The following is a 23,350-nucleotide window of genomic DNA, read 5'->3' on the forward strand; positions in this document are numbered from 1 at the left end:
ACCACTGCATCCCTGCAAGCTGCCACCTCTTCTCCTTTCCTTTCTGTCACAAGAAAATGTGCATACACACACCACATTTCCAATGCCACTTACGTGTTATTTTGAAATGAAGTTTCTGAAAGTTTTTGTTCATTCTAACTTACCTAATCTTCTGAAATATATTGTTATGAAATGTAAGTACTTGACATATGAGAAAAGCAACTAGTTCTTGGATGTTTTGTTCATATCTATCAAAAGGCACTGTAAGAGTGCACTAGGGAATATGTTGTCAAAGAAACCATGGAATTTTATCTTTTCATTTCCCATTTTCTCCAAGGTGTAGGTGCTTATCACAACAATATGAAAGTGTCTTCTATGTCAATGCACTGATATAAATATATTCCCCCTGAAAGTCATGAAGGAAATTCAGAAATTTGTAATGTACAAATCTCATAAACATTACAAACTCTAACTTTACAGACTATGACTCTCGTCTTTGCTTGCAAGAGATGTTGTTCACCCAAAGACAGCAGAAGTCATGCCCTTAAAATATCGAGTATATAATTCTTTGAAAATTTACTTCCTAAAGTTCAATCAAAATCTAAAATTTTTCTCCCTGGAAGTCTTTTTCAGTAGCAACCATATTCTCACAAATGGAAGTTTAAAAAAAAAAAAAAAAAAAGGAAAAAAATCATATACTACTTTGCTCCAATCTTCAAGCCATTAAAAAGCATATTATCTTTTCCTGTTCACCTGAGTTGGACAAGGCTGAAAACAGGAATATCAAAGCAACAATATTTATTAAGTAGAAACTCTGGTTTGTGTGTCATCTTAACCTGCTTCTCAATTCACTCTGAGGCATTCAAAGCACATAGACTTTGAAGTAGCCTATACTCTCTAGTTTTCTTCTGCAAAGAACAGCATATGTCAGGTTCAGACAAAATACCAAAAATGACTGTATATTTTATTAAAAGCCTATTTTTCTCTCTCTCTCTCTCTCTTTAACAAAAGTCTAATTTAGTTGTTGTTCCCTTAGGTACAAAGTACACAGTTCATAATTCATTTGATATAAAATGTCAGTTTAGATTTTTGCACCTCTTTGATAAATGAGAAAAAACATGTACCTTTCAATTTCCTTCTACGACGCTTTACTAGCAGAAGTCCCCCTCCCATTGTGCTGCTCAAAGACCTTTGTGTTAAATTAAACATCAAGATTCAGAAATGGTAGGGAATGATATTTCCAAGACATACAGTACAAATACATGAGACTGGGAAAAAAGGTAATGATTTTTCCTACCAGTAAAGTGATGTCTCCCAAAGAGCATCTTTGATCCTTGAATTAGTTCTCAGTTATAATTTAATATATCAAAACTGTCAGTAGCTTTCCTTACATTTAAACATAAAGTGATATGGTCAGCTCCACAAAGAGCAAAATACAACATTCAGGGGCTTTCTCCCCCCATTCCAACATGTACTTGTGACTCTAAAGTCCATCAATATTAATGGGGAAAATCTGTGTGTATCAAAGGAGATGGCAGAGAATTAATTTAATTATATCTGTCATCATTACCAGTATGGAGAGTTTTTTCTATGTAACCAAATCCTGCCATTCATCAACATGCAAAACTCTCAGGGTGGGTAATCTGCACAATGGAAAAGAGGAGAATTAAAAATTTAGTTCTGGAAATAAAACTGTTATAATTAGGAAAATAACAACAAAACACTGTGCATTATTCTGTTATGTAACAGAGGAGGCTGAGGCAAAAAAATCTGAACTATCACATTTACAGAGTAAACAAGAATTCTTATCACTTCTCAAAATTGCCAACTGCAATGCTACGGCTGTCACTTCACATTACAGTCTAGTTCAACAGCTGCAGTATCAATAAATTAAGCTGTATTAGAAAATAGCAATAGGATCACATTCTGATGCTCATGCTGACTACATCCAGATCCAAGAATTCCCAGAACTCAGTACCTGCTCCTCTTGCCCTCTTTGCTGCTGACATGTACACTGCCTCACCCCAACCCGGGAAGTGTCACTAGCCCTGGGTTACATAGCCCTGTCTTTTCTCCCAATAAATAAGACTTCTTCCTACACACACACACAGACACACACACAGAGTAGTAGAGTTCCAACAGGATAGATGGACAGTATTCTGCATTCCTTGCTAATAAACCCAGAGATTAGTACACTGCCCAGCAACTGGGAGACAGGAAAGTTAGTCACTTGAGGATGAATAATCCAGAGCTCCTTTTTTTTCAATCAGTGCTCTAACACTAAGATAAGATATGAAAGAATGTGAAAGGTGACACTTCCACTCCACCTAACTGTGGCAAAAATCCCTAACCGTTTTTTTGAATCGGTCCCCCAACAAATATAGCATTGCAATGGACAGAAATATGATAGTGTTATATGCTGAGGTAAAATATTGAATATATAAGCTGAATAAAAAGCAATTGAGACAAGACTATTCCCACCTGAAAATAATCTGTGCAAAATATATAGTTTGCTTTGATGAATAGGGTAAAAAGATTACAACCTTTTATAGCTGAGTTATCCACACAGAAATGTCTGTACAGCATTATTAAGTAGCAACTCATCAGTTAGTGTCCTGTTCTAGATACTTTTAACAAGTAAACCATTTATACAAATTAACCCTGGGCTTCATTTCCTCAGATAACGCTGAGCAACACATAAATCCACTGGAATCGGTGGAAGTGTGTCAATATAAATAGTGAATGATCTGTTCCCAAGCATTTTTACTGAAAAGACCTTGGCTACTGTGGCCTTGTTCAAAATCAGGTAGTCTAACTGATTAAAAGTAACACTGTCACGTTTTAGTCAAACCCAAACAAGACTGACTGAGTTGTGTCAGAGCAGTTATCCTAATCTACACATACTATCCACCACAGCTTGAGGTAAATACCTTGGCAATACTTACTCTCTAAAATACAGATTTTCTTCAATATTTTGACAAAAAGTAAAGAGCCAGGGAAAACTTCTCCTTTGTTGGTTTTTAAAACATAGACTGCAAGGGCTAAATCTACAACACAGAAAATTTGCAGCTGATTAATTCAGATTACAATCATCAGTTGAGTATTTTGGAAAGCAGTATCACTTTCTTACAAATAATCCTCTCAAATAGGCTCCTTAGTATGTAAGAGCACTCACAACTTCAATGGAAGGAAAAATAGAGGAAAATATATTCTTTCTTTATATAATGCCATCTCTTCACTTATTCAACTTCTTTTCTTTATATGTATACTATTAGAGATGTGTAGATAGTCTAAATTCAGTCAACCTGAATTCATTAATTTTCTCTGTACACACTGGCTGCATTCAACTATGGTGACACCTTTCACTGAGAAGCAATCCTCAGCCTAAGCTAAGGGACAAGAAAAAAGGCTGACAAACCTTGTGACATTTATATTATACTTTGCAGCATGAGAAGGAATATAACATTTTCTTTTACCTTCTGTTCCTAACACATGCCTCTCTTTATCTGTAAAATGGGAATAACAATCTTCAGTCACTTCAGAAGCCTACTGGAAATCTGAATTAGAAAATATATATAAAAATCAGAACAGCAAATAGGTCAGGATACAAATAGTAAGGATTAATATAACTCAATATTGGACATATACCATTGTAACATCAAACACATTAATTCCCTTTCTCATTTTACTCACCTGGAATTAATCTAAGAGTACAGTATTTGTCAGAGGAATAAATATGATCTCCATAGAGATTCAAAGATTAAAAAAAAAGAAAAAAAATCATGTATACATGAACATGCATATACTAATATTCAATACATCTATTTGTGTGTGTGCATCTGCAGATGTGTGCAGACATAAAAAATGTTCAGATAGAAAAGAACAGTTAGGACAAAGCCATCAAATGTCAAGACTCACTAAGGCCTATAGACTCTTACAGTTGCTTTTGTCTTAAGGAAGAGGGTAGCATACAACACTGCATTATAGGGACACCAGAGGAGAAGGGGTGACTCTAATGACTGATTCTCACTCGTCTTCCATTTTCTCTCCCTTTCTGCCTTTATAAAGAAATTTATTTCTATTTGGGTATTCCGACAACTTGCCTAAAGATAACTGCATGGATGTAACAGAATGAGGAACCCTATACTAAGAAAAAGTAGGGAAAAGTAAAACTTAAAACATTACCAGAACAAGCAATTAACTATATGAAGGAAGAATATTTTAATTCTGCAAAAGATTCCAAGAATTCAGATATAAAATTTCAAACTTTTTAAAATTCAATTTCAGACCTTTCTCGAAACTACAGAGAAAAATCCCACAAAGTAACTTTTAACTGTAAATAGAACCAGCAAAAAAAAAAGCAAAAGCACTTTTATGGCTATCATGTTTAAGAAAGATCATCTCTGATTTTGTCCACAGCTAAAGATGGGGAAAAACAGTGATTTGATTCTGTCTACATTTCAGCCTCAGTAAGACTTAAAACAACCTTCATTTCCCCCTAAGGTGTTTTTTTTTTGGTTTTCCTAATACTGAAAAGCGACAAAAATGTAACAGGGTGACAGAACTTTGCTGGAGGCACACAGAGTTCATTGCAAGCAGAGGAACTCCAAAGCTTCCTCATCTGTGCAAAGTGGCTCAAACCTTCAAACCTTGTCATTTTACTCAGGTGCTTTATGATGACCAGGCTAACTTCCATAATCTAGATGCTTCAAGTGCAAAAAATTCAGGATGACATGACAAAGAAACCCCAACCAACAAACAAACAACTCACAGACATTTGCCTTCACTGACAGTTAATGAAAATGCCATTTTATTCTGAAAACTGTAGGGGCAGAAGCTGTCAAAAATAAAATATATTAAAAAGTGAGCTTTTTAGAAAAGCAGTGCAAATCATAGTAGTAAAGTAACATAAAAATTGATCCAATTCCTAGTACTTACATATATCTGGAAAATGGTTCTAAAGAGAAAATTCATAGAGCGATTTTTCAAATATCTTCTGTAGGTTTTCACTAAGAATTTCAGTGTCATTTTATTGTAGAATTCCTCCAACAGAAGAACCTAACTTGTCACATAAATGATGTTGACTCTAATTACAGTACTGAAAAGTCTAGTTCAGATTTACACAGAATGAAAAGAAAAAGCAAACCAGCCAACCAACCAACCAACCAACAAAAAAACCCCACCCAAGCATGAATACACTTGAAATTATATAAAAATTGAATACTTCATCTAAATGTGTCCTTTTTTGTATAAAATTTAAATTGGTCTAAAATAGGTTAATGTGACTGTAGGTAGTAATTTTAAATAATGATCTACTGCTAAATTTCACAGTGACTCATTTTCCCCATTTTTATATGTTCTTCTGTTTTTCAGAAGTATAAGTAAGCTTCAGTTTTGCAGCAGGAAATCTCCTCTACCACAGTTTTGTTCCAAGAGATCTTAAGTACAGCCTGGATCTCATGCTAAGCCTAAGGTTTCGGAAAGACCTAAAGTGACACCTGTACAATGAGGTTAATTCCCTGCTTATAGATGATCAGTTAGTTCTTTCAAGCTGTTGTGTAGTTTTTCCTTTCTCACCTGGCTCTCCCTAAGCAAGCAAAAACATCCATGTTATTCTAGGCAACTAAAATTGCTGTTTCAATCTTCATGCCCCAGCTGTTTCATGCAGCTCCAGAAGACAGAAAACAACCTAAAATTGATAAATACAGGTGCCACATGTCTGCAGCATGGAAATGGCATAGATGTAGCTATGGGAGATCTGCCCAGCCCCAAAAGCACAAGGTGTGGAGGCAAAGGGAAGGAGGTAATCAGAAGAGAAGGATATAGTTGGAGTGTCATTGCCTGCTGGAAAAGCTCCACAGTTTTATGAGTAGGGACTTACATTAAGCCTCAATTTAAAGCAATCTTAAGGTGGTCCTTCGTGATGTGTGGGGTTAGGCTGAGCCCCAGCGGGCTGAGATTTAGGAAAGTGAGAAGTAAAGAGGGCACCTCCGTGCCTCCCACTGCCAGAGTCTGAAGACACAACTGTTCAGGAATGAGACTTACTCCTCTCATCTCTTGGCATCCAGAACACCCACCCAAAACCAAGAATAGACACAGTATGAGCTCACTGAAAGATGTGCTGAACAGCCTGGGAGAGGGGAATAAAAGAAGATAGTAGCACTAATGAAAATGACAATCAGTTCAATACTGCAGAGGTTAGAGAAGAATTATTGTTTCATTAGAACAACTCCCAATTTTCCACACAAGCACTTTTGCAACCCTCCCCTTATATCCCCATGAAATCATCTTCCTGGACAAAAGGAACTGGAATGGACAATACACAGCTTGCCGCTGACACTATTTAATTACCTAGGTCATTGATGAGAGATGCAGAAGAGCTCTTTCCTCCTCCCTGCTCTATCCTGCTCTCTCCTTAAACTGCCTCTAGAAAAGAAATGGTCATAATTTTTCATTTAAGAACTTTGTTTAAAAGATTTCCTGCTCTTCATCAGAATCAGAGATTATATTACCCTGAAGTTAGACAGATATCCTGCAAATGTTTGAGAACTTGGAAGATTTATAAATGTGATTTTTTTTTTCACAATAAGCTTTTTAAAAAACCTACTTTTAATTTTTCTTTTCATTTTTAAATTCACAGGAAGTGACATAAAAGAATGTAAGAGAAGAAAAATGAAAAAGGAACAGAAGACATAGAACAAAAAGAATCCTGGTGGAAAGAAGGAAAGAAGCAAAGAAGAGAAAAAGGAGAGAGAAGAGAGATGAAAGAAGAAAGAGAGAGAGAGAAAGAAAAGTGAGAAAGAAGAGAGAGAATAGAGAGAGAGAGAAAGAAGGAGGAGAAGGAGAAAAGAGAATACCAACTGATATAATCAAAAGACTGAAATTTGACGTAAGGGAAATTCTTTCAAAGAAAGTTTTATGATGTGACTCTCAATGCAATATTAAGCAAAATGGAAAACCAAATCTGTCTTACAGGGAAAACCTAGTATATCCAGGTTTGATTTTTTTTCCTAAGTAATTGTGACCTAACATCAGCTTGCTGTGTTTACTGAATATTCATTCCTGTTGGCTTTAGTGATCCACTTGCATGAACAAACCCTTTCAGAGGTGAATATAAGTTGTATAATGTGATTCCTACTTGTTTTCATAATTAAATCAGGGATCCTACGATGAGGTTCAACATCCAGTCTCAGAGGTGTTGCTACTTAAACTAACAGTGGCTGAAATCCCCTGGCTGCAGGACACCATCTCCTGTAGATACTGAACAAACAGCAGCACCTACAGGTATGTAGGTTCAATTTGGCTGCTGAGAACAAGTCCAAGCTCATAGGCAGAGGTATGCAGTATTCCACATGCAAACAAGCGGCCAGAAAAGGGCAGGTGCTTAAGAGTCCAAAGCAAAATCTAACATCTTTCACTGCTAAATATTCCTATGTTGTGCAAATCACAGACACAGCATATGAGAGCTTAAAGAAGCACTCCACTGCTTAGGCAATTTTTTTTTTTTCGGAAACATAAGAAATATAAACCAATTCTTTGAGGTTCTGGTCTGTAGATGAGTCAGCACCAAGAACCCACACAGAGACAACCCTGCAATGCAACACAGTATCAGCATCCACGACAATCTTCATCTCTTATTATGACTTGGGAATCCAGTCCTTTTCTGTTATTTGTAGGTGATGATTGAACTTCACCTTCCTGCTTCCCATCTGAGCAGTAGCCTCTCTTCCTCTGCTATCTCTCTTTGCCCCTATTTTTAAAACATAATCTTTCTCCTTTCAGCACAGAGGACCTCTCATTCCCCTCCATAATGGGGCTTTGATGACCAGAGGAAGGAAAAAAATGGATTTTACTGGAGTATTATCAGTAGTGAACGCAAAATTATTTTCTGCTAGCTTACCATCCCTTATTACAAAGCAATCCTAAAATAATGGGGTCTTATATCTGCCCCTTCAGCAGAAATACCACTCATTGAGAAGAAAAATGCATAGCCAAGAATGCCATGCAGAAGATTTTCTCCCAGAATTGTGCAGTTTTACATCCTCTGCATCACTTCAATTCATTTACCTAATTAAATTAATTCTAAAGAAATTTGTTTTCCAGATTTTTTTACTGCTTGGCAACTTCAGATTAATGTGAAGCACTGACTCGTATACTATTTTTTTTTTACAACTTCCACCAAAGCAATTTAGGACAAGATAAATAGAACAAATTTATTCCTTTTCGAAAAAACGTAAAACTCAAAAAAATTTACTTCTACCTCTGCGGTATGAAATTTGTCACTAATCATTTTAAACTATGCCCTTTTATGCTTCTTCCATCTCTTTTAGCTTTCCATGCAGTTCTTTGATGTAACAAAGACAGTTTCAGACAAGATTTCAGTTCATCTGGAAAAAAAAGCTTTAAGTCTTGAGGCAAAAAGCAGTGTATTTAAAATTTATATACTCCATAATGCCTTTGTTCTGAACTTGAACATCCTGAAAAACTTCTCTGCTTTCTTTTGCCTTCCGACTCTGAAGATCATTTGTTTTCATGGTTTCAGCTTCTTATTATGCAACAGTGACTTTAACTGGTGGTTCCAGCATTTAAGTACATGCACAGTCATGGCTGACCCTTTCTGATCAATTGCCAATCCATACAGGTTTGACTGATAAAAGAGCCAATTAGATTTAAGCAAATTAAGGGACATCACCAATGTCAACCACTTATTAAACTGAATGCTGAATTCCATGCATACCAAACACTAATGCACCAAGTCCCATTAAGAGTTGAAATCCTAACCCCATTAGTAACTCCAGACCACTACAGGGTAAGGGTCAAAAGAAAGTTTCATATTTATGGATTAACATTTGGATTCAGTTTTTATTTTTTTTTAATCTTTCCAAGAACTCTTGAACCTGCACTGCAATTTTAGTCAAGAGCTTAGATAAAATAAATTCCTTATTTTTAATAGGTTTTTTTCAAGCATTGGCCTAAAGCATGGCAAATAAGATTGATAAAAAATTAAGATACATTCAGTCAGGTAACACTAAGGATTGGGTGTACTTCACATTATATGCAATATGTCTTAAACTTAAAAAAAAAAAAAAGGAAACAAAAGAAATGCATGTTGGAAAAAAATTGTGTCATAATTGTGAAACACTGATCAGCAATAACTTCAAAATGGAATACTCCTTTGTCCTCTATCACTCTCCCTTTTATACAATCTTCCATCAAGCTCCATGAAGTACTCCCCACAATGCAAATTTCTGAAACAGCATTTTTTTATCCTTGAAATGAGAATGCTACATGTTCACACTCATTAAAAGGCTCTGATTTTGTTCCTAATGAGACCTCTCTTACTCTTTGATCAAACAAAACTTCTGTCTAAGTGAAATCTTGGCCGCTGAAGTAAAAAATAAAATTTCTTCTTATTTTAGTGGCACCTAGATTTCATTTAATGATTTACAAAGTGTGAAGGCACTGAATATAGCCCAGTGTAAAATTACCCTTATACTCATAATTTACCATGCAATGGAATTGTATAGCATTTAATGAGTCATTGTAATAAACATCATAGTGAAGCAAACATACATTGTCCCGGATACACACAGGTGTGTGTCTTTACGTGTGTGCACATATAGCAAGAATACAGCGTGTGTGAGAGAGTACTTCTCTCATATGTCCTGCTTCATTTATTATTCATTTCACTACAGATCACAGTCCACTGGACAATAGTATGGAAGATTTCTTTAATAACTCTCACTGCTAATTTAATTCTACTTAAACACACATATCCTAGTGAATGCCACATGCTTTTCAGCATGATTTTATGTGTAAATCAGGATAATATGTTTTCAGATCATTAACTAAAAGGAAGCATGAACTAAAACCTATTTAACCAATGAGGTATTGCTTTTAAACTACCACAAGGTCATAAAAAAGATAATTTCAAAGCTATAAGTTTTCTAATTGTAATCAACAACAATCTAATGATGAAAGAAAGTCTATCTTAATGGCTGTCATAAACCTGTGCACATCCTTGCTTATCTTTAAAGATCCTTTACTTTGTCATTTGGTAAAATTTTCACTACCAAATTTTGCTATGCAAAATTAAAATGTGGCCCTAGAATTAGAAAAAACATTGTCTTACTGCTCAGTCTTAAGTGAGCAGTGAAACTCAGATGCAGTTTTAGTAATATATAACAAAGTATATTTGTTAATATTAGGTGCAACTTGACAATAAAATTGGAAAAGTACAAAATGTGCTGGAAATTGACCTTTTCCTTATTTCTCAGTAATCTTTCATATTAACTCTGTATTGTATTTACTCACTTTCCTGAAGTCTTTCTGCTGATTTGGACCCAAATCTAACCCATCTGTTTGCAAGCAAACTGTTTCAAGTTAAACTGTATTTTTGAGGTTTAAGATTTATGGGATTTCTCTTTTCTTTGTTTTTGTTTTCTTTTACTTTAAAATGGTGTGTATGTCACTCTGCACTCAACAGCTACAGGTACACAACTCTTAAGAGCAAGATTTGTTGGGCTCTCACATTAGAATTCAAAACTGTCTTCAATTAATTGTTTTCACTGGCATTTATTCAACAAAAGCTAATTCTTGAGAATGGCCATGAAAAGAGAATGCAAAAGGGACACACCTACAACAGCTATAAATCTCAGTTTTCTTGACAAAAAAACCCCAACAACCAACCAAAACAAAACCACAGAACAAAACACAGTGTTGAGGGTGTATTTGCTCAATTCTCTTATTTCATATTGTTATGAAGATAACATCCAGAGTGGTTTAGAGCCTCATTCACTGTAAATCAGCACATTGTAATTGACTTTCTCTATTCTGGCTCAATATATTGCCAATGGTTTATATCACTATTATTAAACAAATTCTCTAAGTCTATCCTAAGTAAGTGCTCCTTGTCAGCACTTTCAACTTCTATTCTAAAACACATTACAAAATGCAGGCGAGTCTCTTGATATTCTTGGACTAGATTAGCTGCCCAGGATAGAATACACCACCCTTCACAGGAAAAAATGAAGTACATAATGCACCTCTCACCTTCATAATACGTTAACCATACAACAGTTTTCATTCTCTAGTTTGTAAAGTTAACAATGTGACAAATTAGAAGCCAAAAAGAACAATTTTGTTGGTATGAACTACTAATGCAAACATATTCTTCTGAACTTCCAGTCCTCAGTTGAGATAATAAATAACGTTTTGTTCAACAGAGTGTTTGTGTAATTGTTACATGCACAGAAAAAGCACTTTTTCATACTTACCTCCTGGAGGCACGACAATTGTTATAGCATCACTTATCAAGCTGCCTTGGCTGTTGGATGCATTCACTTGCACTGTGTAGTTAGAAAATGGAATCAGGCCTTTAATGGGTACCCATACATTGAATTTCTTGCTGCTGCAGAACATCCGAGTATCATTTAGCATGGAATAATTAGCGTTATCTGTTATGAAAAAACAAGAAGGGGGGAGAAGAACAAATGTTAGATCTTGCATCTGCTACAATTCACTATCTTTATGAACTGAGTCTTATTCCTACTCAAAAGAAGAGTTGTTATTTATACCAATAATACACACACACGAGAAATTTTGGCTATTGGGGAGAAAAAATATTATTCATCATTTCTTCTGCTTTTGGCAACAGTTTATGGTACCTGTAAATCTTGGAAAATAAACAAACCAATACATGAAGCAACCATGCAGTTGCAAAGCTGACTGCTATATACTGGAAACAGAAGCCAGCTTTCAGAAATTACTTATGTTCTAGAAAAGTTGTGTGATAACTGCAAATTCCAAACATTAGTGTTAATTCTTATGCCTATGATCCACGGGTAAAAATTTCTGAATTCACTAGAAAAATGCTTACCTTAGGAGTTTATAAGCTAACTCCATTACACACATAAGAAATAGCCATCTGCAGTAACCCATGCTTTCCAGCATGGCCTGCAGTCTGCTCAAAGACAAAAGGATTTGAAGTATTCAGTTTATCAGTAGAAATCATCAGAGGACACCACAGCAACCTACATGTCCTTTGCAAACCTTTTAAGATCTCAAACTTAAGATAAGACAATATTCTGACCTACAAAAATAAAGAAACCCTTCCCAAAATACCTAGTAAGACTAGAAAATTTTTAAAAAATTGTATGTCAAGTAACAATTTCAAAACAATTTTCAAATCAATGAAGAGTTCACTCACATATCTGAGAGCAAAGATGAGCTCATTTAAAGATAATCCTGTATTTCGAACATATAAAGCGTCATATAAATGAATAATATTATTACGACTATTCATCATTCCATGGAGAGCTCTCATAGTGAAGTCAAAGGAAATTCTCTATTACAAACAACAGCAGAATCACACAAGTCTAAGATCACAGGTATGAGAATGAGATTAAACAGTATATAACTATTAAAAATGTTGTAAATTAAGTAAAGCACTGCCACAGGTAGCAGATTGAATATTCACATCTGAGTCCTTCACAAAATCTAGATAAGATGGAATTACAAAAACTCTAGAAAATCAACATTTTAATTAATTTTTTAAGGGAAACTCCTTCGATTTACACATTCTTATTGAAGTTTTAAATGGACTGTTAAAACTGAAATGTTATTAAATCTGAAAATGGTTTTCAATCACCACATATTTCTATGATGTGCACTAACACGTGTGTAAGCAGTACATTTCAGTCATGCTTACATGACATTTTACCACAGATGCGTGATCTGGACTTTCCTCTAATTTTGGATTCCTACAAACAATCTCTGAATCACTTATGGTACAAGTCCAAGCAATTCCATTATTTTGGTGTCCATAGAGCAGCCCAAAGGGTGTTTTCAGTGATTCTGCTGGTAACACATGACAAACATTTTCTGAGGTTTTGTGGAGGGGGGGACAGTTTTGTAAAGCTCTTTATAAACCTGCCTTGTAGTCCAGTTCCTTATTGCTCAAATTCTACCTGGATTACACCATGCCATAGCACCACCCGGACAGAGTACAGTAGGGTGAAGGTCGAATGGTTTCATGAAGCCTGATGGATTTATTTTGGATTTCGCTGAAGTTTACACAAGCCCGAGATTCTGTTTTATATACGGCAATGAAGGCATAACTTCTTATCATGCAAGAACAACAACCACATTTTACACATTCCACATATAGAATCCTGCAGAAGCAAAGTTATTTTGTCTGACATTACTCTTATGTACCCAGGCTACTCAACCAGTACTAGAAAAATGCATCTACATTACTTGAACTCCGCTCCTAAATTGTATATCAAACGCTCCTTCTGCACCTTTGTGAAACTGCCCCCGTGTGTGATTTGGGAGTAGATACAATCCAACAAAGCACATTTTTCTTATCTATCACAGTTTTTCCAGTGTGTGCAACTGATTATTCGTGACAATCACACAACAACGTGTGACTGTTATATGCACCTATTATTTTATTAACAATAAAGTCATTAGAAATCGGCAACTGTATATTCTGAAGGTTCTAGTGACATGAAACACTTAAGGACTCAGCTGGCTGTCGAAAAAAGATGTATTTTTTTAAACATTTCACCTCCAATGTGTAGGAAAGTTTAAAAATTAGTGTTGACAGATTGGCACATAAGATAGATTCAAACTTTAAGCATAAAAGTGGGTTGCCTAGTAGCAATTTATATGCCAAATTCATGAGAAAATTAAAATTTTTCTATCTACAGTACAGTTCTAACATGTTAATATTTTTATTTTCCTCCACCTGAACCTGGAAGGAAAACGTGTTTCCTCTGCTGATATTTTTATTCCATTATTAATCTTTCTTCCAATGGCTAACTATACTATATTTTAAAAATACAGTTTTCAGTAACAGAATATGAATTAAAAGGATAACACTCTATTCCAAGTTGCCTGGATAACAACATTAATATACAGTAATTATACAATTAGTTGTAACATTAAATTCTAGTTATAGCAGAGTGATTACTCGGCAATTATAAGAAGTATATAATTACTCAATAATTAGGAGAAGTATGTAATTACATAACCATTTTATTCAGCTCAAAAATGAACTTGCAAATTTACAATGAGATAGACAACACAGCAGCTCAAATTTTTTCACTGCTTCTAATAAAAAGCTAAGGAGTACTTGCAAGTTTCCTAACTCGAATTTTACACAGACAAAAGGTGTTTTTATCCCTCTCCCCAGCCAAGCAACTTACTGCTGCTGGCAAGTAAAATGTTAGAGGAACATTTTTAAAATGCAGGTCTTGCTGGAGCTGACTTGCAATATGCAGCTTTGCCACTTCTCACTGCTTAAACTTTGCTTTCAGTGGGCTGGAAAATGCAGGCACATAGGTTCAGCCTGACAGAAAGTGATACAGTGATAACCCTGTCATATCATTCCATGCCACTCCTGCTCAGTCTGCCTCAGTGTGGGCCCAATTTGTGAGTATAAGTGGATGAAGCCTCTCTTTTTCCATTTTTCATGTGTGTTTTTCTCTCCATCCTGCTCACAGGTCCTACTGTAGCCTAGCAGCAAGTCTGCTGCAGATGCAAACAGCAGGTGCTTCAGATACTGGTAAAGTTGTAAAAGACATTGTTTTACTTCAGACAAGTAGTTTCTTCCAGAATACCTCCTTGTTCCTGCACCCTGCCTTATAATTCCTGCCATGAACATACACCAGCACTCCAACAAGCAAGGTTGAACAACCTAAAGAGGCAGAAAACAAACTCCTATATCTGGTTCACCATGTACTTCAACACTTAAGACATTGCAAACAACTCTACCAAAAGCAGAATTTGAATGGGAGGAAGCTCATCTCCTATAAGCTATTAAAAAAGAATAAATACTTTGCAGACATGAAGGGGTTCCCTAAGGTCCTTAATCTTTCCATATTTTTGCATAGTGATGGTTTTGTTCTTTTACTAGTCTTCCTGCTCAACTCTCCATATCTCCCTCAAAAATATCTGAGGGCCTTCTTTCCCTAAGCCTGCTATTTGAGGAAAACTTCTACTGTTCCCAGTTTATTCATAGTTTATACCAGATCAAAGTATCTTAGTTTTTCAGGAAATGATCCATATGAAGAAACTAGGGCTGAAGAATATCCATGCACATACTCAAAAATTGTGTATACTTGAAACAAAGTCAAGAAATAAAACATGCTTACATTAAAAAGATACACAAATACATATTCCATTTAAAATCACTGTTGAAAAGTCCTAAGCTTCAAACAGCACTAAAGCTAATACGTAGCTGGGTAGGAAGGTTCACTATTTTTTTGGGTGGACGCTCTGCAGGGGGCTCCCAAGCAGATGTGCATTCCTGTAACTAAGCACCCCTGTAAATAGGTGAATTAAGCTCCTATGGGTCAGTGGTGCGTAAATTACTGCTGTCCTGGGTCTGTCATCCTATGGGGTTCACTAGATTGAAATAACATAAATGGGTATCCTTTTCCATTCTTGTTATAATCATTGTCACAAGAATTTTAATGCCTCATATATTCCATAATTTTTTTCTGTGTGCTGTACTGCTCTGACCTTTTCAATATTCTGTAATTTGACTGGCTGGCGATTTCAAGTTCTCTCCTTTTTACAGCCTTATTAACTTGTGGGGAAGAGGTGAAATGGACAGCCAATCAGAATACATAATATTGCAAAGGTCACAGTAGTACAGTATAGTATCAGCAGACACAGAATACTGTATATTAGTCATTAGCACTCCGATATCTTATTCATGTGACAAAGGTTGTAAGGAGCGCAGAAAATGATACAACATGAAACAATTCTCATGACAATGGAAGTAAAAGAAATAATACAAACTAAATCCTTTCATCTATTACACCTATATCTAGGTATATCTATTATACCTATACAGAAAATATTGCTAAAAAAACTGGCTTCCTTCTATTTTTCTGTTTGATTCTTATGGGACTTCAAGAACCAAGACACTTTTATAAAAAAGAGATTTCTATCCTATTTGCAGCGTCCTAGAAACTGGCCATCTTACCCCCAGATTTGCCTGAACTTAAGTGGCATCACAGGACCACAGCTTGTGAAGTGCAAAGAAATTTCCACCTAAAAGGTGCTTATGCCTTCAACACTTCAGTTTTATAATCACAAACATTTAATGAGCCATTATTTTCTTTCAATATCATTATTTCAAGACAACAAGAAGATTCAATCACAAATGTACACTACATATTGTGTAGTACTACATGGTGAAAAGCATTTTTCAAGAGACTATGGCTTTGTGTCATGTGTTGAAATATTATTACCAATCCATACTGCTTCCATCTTAGGCCACAGAAAAAGTTCATGTCAGAATAGCAAAATAAAAATGAAACAAGAACTCACTTTTTCATCCCTTTTTCCCATAACTTATCCTCATTGTGCACCAGTTCCTGCCCCTGTGGTATTTCTGTCTCTTTGGCACCACATCTTTTGGGGGTAAGTTCTACAAATATGCACACTTCCTTGTCTCTAAGCTCATTCTTTTGTCCATTGGTTTTGCCTATTCTTCAGCCTCATTTACATCCACACAAACTACTCCTTTCCTTCCAGCTTTTTCTTCTCTCCCTATTTCCTTTCCCACTGTTTCTAGTGAAGTATTCAGAATCACTTTACATTAGTTTGATTATCCCAATAGAAAACTAGCTAAAAATATTTCCCTGACATTACTGGTGACTCTCTTTTCCTAAGTAATGTAATAATGAACTGTTCTCAAATTTCAATCTCAATTGTTACACTGACTCATGAAGTACTTTCTGTGCTTTGATGTCATACCCCTCTTTTCAAAAAACTCTTGGTTTTTTCTGTGATTTGCTGTGAGGGGTTTTTTCAATGTCCTGGGGGTTTGTTTTGGAGGATTTTTTGGAGCAGATTTCTTTTGGTTGGTTGGTTGGTTTTGCTTTTTCTTTCTTTTTTCAGATGGGTGCACTGCTGATTTTGTGCCTTAATCTCTTGAAGCACTATTTGTTCCTCTGCTCTTGAGCTGACAGATGTATTGTTCCTATGGACATTTTATGGTCACAGTCCATCAAACTGAGTCCAAAACTTAAAGACTCTTTTAACACACAAAATCTTAATTCTCATGGGTTAGGAGGAGTTGCTGGACGAGGCAAAATGGGTAATTTAAAAGCACTGAGACAAACTGGAAAAAAACTATGAATCCAAAATATTAATTTTCCTGTCATCATTATCATGGCTAGGCTTCATGAACGAAGATTTGAGGAATTTTCCTGTAAATAACAAAGAGTTCACATTACCTGCATTGAAAAAAACCCCAACCTTTTTCTTTTCTCACTGGCAATTAAAGAAGCCTATAATTTTAAAACTGAAAAATAGAAAATATTTAAAGAACAGGAAAAAAGTCCCTGTTGGTTCATACAGAAGAAATCTGAAAACTCAAAGACTCAGATGTAGTTTCTGACTGTAGTACATCAAGTCATTGCTTTGACGGCTTGGTTTCCCTCAAAGAGGCAAAAGCACCTTTTGTGACTTCTCAAAGGATGAAATTTGGTACAGCTACCTTAGACTGCTTAAGATGTACAGAATGTGTATGCTGTCTGTCACTCTGACACTGGAAAGCTGCTTTTCTGCCTTACAAAAGACAAGAAGGTCCTGGTGGACAAGCTGAACACGAGCCAGCAATGAGTCCTTGCGACAAAGGAGGTCAACGGCCTTGTGGGCTGTATTAGAAGCATTGGCAGCAGCTCAAGGAAAGGGATCCCTCTTCTCTATTCATCCTGGTGAGAGACATCTGGAGTGCTCATCCTGTTCTGGGATCCCCAGTACAAGACAGATATGGACTTACCAGAGTGGAGTTCATGAAAAGATGATTAAGGGCTTAAAACATCTGTCACATAAAGAAAGTTTAAGAGAACTGAGATTGTTTAGCCTCAAGAAGAGATGGCCTAGAGGGTAGAATATCTTATCAATGTGTATAAATATCTGTTGTTAGGGCATAAAGAAGACAAACACCTCGCAGCGGTATATCGCAGCAGCGCAAAAGACAATGGATACATACAGAAAATACAAGAAATTCTGTTTAAACCTAAGAAAAAACCTTTACTTTGAAGTTGGTCAAACACTGGAACAAGGTGCCCAGAGAGGTTGTGGAGTCTCCATCCTTGCTGATAGTCAAACCACAGCTGGACACTGTCCTGGGCAGTGTGCTCCAACTAACCCTGCTTGGAGAAGAGAAGTTGAGGTAGAGTTGCTTTCTGACCTCTGCTGCTCCATGATTCTATGAAAATTTGCCGAACACTTCAAGAACCCTAAGGCAAAGCAGGAGTAATCATTATGATGAAAGCATGTTCCTGTCAGTAGAAATAAGTGATTATTAGTGTTACAAACACTAAGTAATGTGCATTTATATGCTCATTAATTCTATGGACTGAAATATGAATAAAGCCCACAGCTTGATGTGAAAGCTCATACAAGAAAGTTAGCACAGCCCCCAAGGATGGTTAATGACTGCATCTGAGATTAGGTTTTGTCATGATGGCAGGCAGAGAAGAATGTTTGGTGTGTGGTCTCATCTACCCTTCGGAGCTTTCAGTTCAGTGTCATGAGGCTTTCAACTAAAAAAATCTCTGTAAATGTTGATGAAAATGCCAAGAAGAAATCCTTTTCATTTGAATTACTGTTTTAGGTTTTCTCATTACTTTTTCATAAACATGGAAACAAATAACGAGTCTTGCAGTTGAGCCCAGATTTTGAATTCCAGTTCAAACAGTATATTCAGTATAATGCTAAACCTCTGCTGTAAGAATATTCATCTCTATTGTAATTCAGTTTTTCTGCAACAGCACCAAGGGGCAGCAATCCTGGACCACCCGCACCACAAACTGTATCAGTCCATGATCTAAATCCAGCTCTGGAAAGCATTCTCTGAGTAGAACCAACTCATCTGGATTTCACAAAGGTTTCCAATTTCCAAGCACTCTTATCCCAATATTAACAGAAGAAAGTGTCCCAGCACACTTTAGTACCCCAAGTGGCAAAACATCACACTGTCTAAAAATGACCAGAAAGCATAAAATGGCCAAAGACTTTGCTCCAATGATTTTGCAATGTTTAGCTAATTAGAGAATATAGCTACTGATTTCATCCATTTTGTTTGAGGGGTTTTATAGATAAATGATGAGAGTTTATAAAGTATACTTAATGAGCAATTTTACACACAAAAAAAATTTAGAAACAGCTTTAAATCTTTAAATTTGTTTCTTTATGGATAGAACATTCTTTCTCTAACTGCAGCAGTACATAAATGGAGATTATCACAGTATCTGCTTTCTGAATCTATGCCCATAATTCATGGATGCCAATAGGAATTTTCCATTCTCCAGGGACACTATCAGAAGGAGACTAGCTAAACACACAGAGCAGAACTTGGAGTCTCAAATCCATAATCAAATATCTAGATTGATTGTGTCACTTGCACTTGTATTGATTTCAATTGGAGCAGCCGACCCAAGGGAATAATAAAAATGTGGAATAAAACTGATTTATGAGAACAAAATAAATCCTTTTGTGAGTGGTAATGAATTGGTACTATTTAACCCTTTCAATCACAAAGGGAGAACACTATTTATTTTTTCAGAATGCTGAGCTAGCCAAAAGAAGTCATATAAAAAAAGTCAATACTGTCAAATGCCATTACACTTAGTTGTAATACTTTGGAAGGAATGAAGCTCTAAACTTGATCTAGGATTTTTGTTTGACATAAGACATTCTTTTGGCTTTTACAGTCACCTTTCACGAGGTGTCATAAATGATGCACTTGCACATTGAAAGAACCACAGAATCACTTAGGCGAGAGTTTGTTGTGCTCATTTCTAAAGCACCTCCTCCTGGACTATTCAGGGCAAAACCTTGCAGATTAACATAAACAGCCTTATCAACTGCACACAACCATCCCTACAAAACGATGGCCTATCACAGTATCTTGATCTCTCTGGTTCACTATAAAGTCCCCTTTATAAAGTGAGAAGAAAAACTACACCAAAAGCTTGTTAAATCCCAGTCTTTATCATGCATTCCCTACCTGAGAAACCAGAGGAGTTTTACATTAATCTCTAAAATGAAGTATATTTGTTTCAAACCAATATATACAAGTATTCAAACCCAACTTCTTTTATCTGTGGAAGCTTTAGTCAGATTACACCCATACCTTGTTTCGGCCATGCCATTGGCACCAGTCATTTTGCATCTAATGCCATAAATTGGTTTTTTGCATTTAGTACTTACCATAGATACCTACTCACCATCAGTGTAGTCTCCTTAGCCTTTATGTGGGTTAAAAACTCTGGAAGACATTCATTAACTAAAAGACTGTCTTCATAGGAGAACTGATTGGCAAATTCCCTTTTACTCAATACTGTTTACCAGACCCACCTCCAGAAGGTTGCTTTTATTCCCTAGACTATTACAAGGGAGTAGGGACAGTCTCAGAGACTATACTGCTATTGGCAGCCAGTAGGAATTTCAGTCCTTTAAGAACTGATGACACATTTCTCACAGAAATGGGATTCAGCCCTATGTGTCTGCTTTGTCATACAAAACCAAATAAATTAAACGGTACAAGATAGAAACAAACCAGTGTACACATTATGAAAATAAAGCTATATGAATAGAGTGATGCAGAAGATCAATTAAAACACCATCTGTGGTTTGATGCTTGAGTCTTCACCAAAGAAATGGTCAGATGTAGAAATTACAGAGTGACTGCTTTAATTTTGCTTTCCCCTGAGACACCTGTACCAAGGAAAGGAAAAACAAAGTGTATCTGGTGCTGAAGGAAATTATGCTAGAATATGGATATTCAGCTACATGGGAGAAAAGACTTAACAACTAGTCAACAATTAAAAAAAATCAAGTTTTCGAAGAAATAGCTTGTCTTGAAAATATGTCATATGCTTTGATTTTATATATATGGGATCAATATACTTCCATCTTTGTTAAATAATTTTTCTTGCAAATATCAAGGTGCATCAAACTTGTCTCTTTTGTCAGTTATTGCAGAATCATTTCCAGCAACTGTAAATGCATATCTATACAATTTTATATTTTGAGGTAATTATGCAAAAAAATCTAAAAGAAATTCAGTATGAAAATTGTCCTAACAAGTCTCTCAGAAATGTTTGTCATTTCTGAATCACGTTTAATTCTCAGAAATTGTCGTATTTTTTATTAAATTTTCAGATCTAAATGCAAAGTGCTTACCACCTTCTCCATCTCTGAAGTAACATCCTGCAGAATTTTCATTCCCCATTCCCAAGCCTTCAACACAAGCCAGGCTAGGAACTTTTAAGGGGCTTCAGCATTCCTCTCCCCACTTCTGCTGGCATCTGCAGGTGGTGTGTCTTCCTATGGCAGCCATTGCTGTTATACAGTAGGTTAACACTCCCTTTCTGAATTCTGATTGGAAAGAGTACTGAAAGCACTATGTCCAATCAAGATTATAAGAGGAACTTTCTAACAGAAATTAAATGAATGTATGGTGCAAGTTTTCTTCTATTTATTCATATAGAGTATATATTAAACTAAAAAGATTAGGAAAAAATAATTCTAATGCACATATGTAGACGTCAAATATTTTATGTTACATTCAGCATTTAGAATTCTCCACTTTGTTGAGAGAATGAGGAGGTTGCAAGGAAGCTTTCTGGTACAGTATCTCCAAATATGCAGAGTAATCAGATTATTCACTTTCTCTTTACAAAAATACCAGATGAACTACATTGCTGAAAAGTAAGAACCTTGGATGATATGTCAACAACAGACATTACAAAAAGTATTAAAAAAAGTCCAAGAAATGAAAAATAAAAACTGAAAATAACACACGTAGATTTCTACATTCATGAGCAACAAAGAGTTCCAAGTATAAACCTGCAACTTTTTGTTGTGAAACTCCCTAAGGACATATAGTTAATTAAGGATTCTCTTTATGTCAAACTTGCATTCAAATGCATCACAACATCTCTGGGACTACAGGTTTGGATTAATTTCGTGCTACTGCAGTCATCTGACACAGGTAGGAAGATAAGAATTTCCTCCAACTCTCTCCTCTGGAAAAGAGTTAATACCTGATCCTTCCTGTTCTAGAACCTAATTTCAGACACCCAGATGCAATTAAAAATGACCCTGTACTTAACCAACCTAAGGATAAATAGGGTTGAATGAGGATACTACTTTAGGAAAATAAGCCTGACTGTCACCTTTCTTTCCACCTCAAGTCCTTTGAGAACTGCGAGTGTGTCAGATAACAGCAAGAACTTTAATTCCTCTTAAAGAGGGAAAAGCTGTTTGTGATCTGGTAATATTAGTATTTTATGCCTTGGACTAACCAATTGCAAACTAAATTCCTCTTCAAGGTTCCTCTCAGGAGGATATTGGGACTTCAATGGCTTGAGGCAAAGCAACTTGTCTTTGCACTGCATTAAGCCCAAGCAATGATGCCTGAGCATTGAAGAATTGGGACAGAGCCCTAAGTTACTAAAATTATATTTGATCCCCATATGCAGTTTGCTGGCAACAAATACTTCTCTGGAAAACTAAAACATACCTGTACAGATCAGAACGGTGAAACAGCCTCAACAAAGCTCCTTCTTATATTTTAACAAGTACTTTCAAAGAGAAAGATTTTCAGAATAACACAGAGATGAATTAGAAAATGAGGGCTAATTGATACAGACATTTCTCTTGCACACATTGCTGAATCATGGCCAAACGACGGAAAAGTCCATTATCAGTATCCTCCTCTATTGGCAGAAAATCTAGACTGTCTCCTGCTGATCTACATTTCATACTTGCAGTTGCACAGTGACCTTTTAAATCAGTTTATGATAGTATTTGCTTCTCTTTCAACTTGGTTACTGATAAATTTTGACCAGGTGTATACTATTTACCAACACCTTGCCATGCTAGTATCTAAAATAAAAAATAAGTATCAGCATTAAGAGAACTAAAAAGCAACAAAAAAACAGGATATGCATTACAGAACATTTATATTGGATTCAAAAGTCAGGAATATAAAGACAGTACAACTAGAACATTCTCTCTTGCTTTTATGCATTACAATGTAGTCTTTACTGATGTATTGTTGTTTTTGCTGTAAGAGGACAAATATTCTCCATCTCAAAAAAAAAAAAAAAACCGCAGCAACTTTAATCCTTTTGCAAATTATTTAAGATGATCTGTCCCCAAAAAAAGTCTAGATATAAATACAGCTTATTATAACACAGAAATAACTTCTTACAACAAGGCAAGCTTCCAGGTTGCTCACTTAAATTCCTGTAAGGGATGCATATTTGTAAAAGTAGATGGCTATAAAGTTATACAGTACCTTAAACAAATACAATGAATGGCAGACCCATTT

The 23,350-nt window shown here is 35.8% G+C and overlaps 1 protein-coding gene across 1 annotated transcript in view; it reads right to left on the reverse strand.

Moving 5' to 3' along the window:
* Positions 1-23,350, reverse strand: part of USH2A (usherin) — a 378,573-nt gene that overhangs the window by 145,571 nt on the left and 209,652 nt on the right. The window contains 1 exon segment of the mRNA XM_050315138.1: positions 11,256-11,435. Within this exon segment, the coding sequence (XP_050171095.1) occupies positions 11,256-11,435 (180 nt within the window).

Source organism: Myiozetetes cayanensis, unplaced genomic scaffold (assembly GCF_022539395.1).
Source record: "Myiozetetes cayanensis isolate MyiCay16 unplaced genomic scaffold, myiCay2020 scf2-11, whole genome shotgun sequence".
Taxonomy (NCBI): Eukaryota; Metazoa; Chordata; class Aves; order Passeriformes; family Tyrannidae; genus Myiozetetes; species Myiozetetes cayanensis.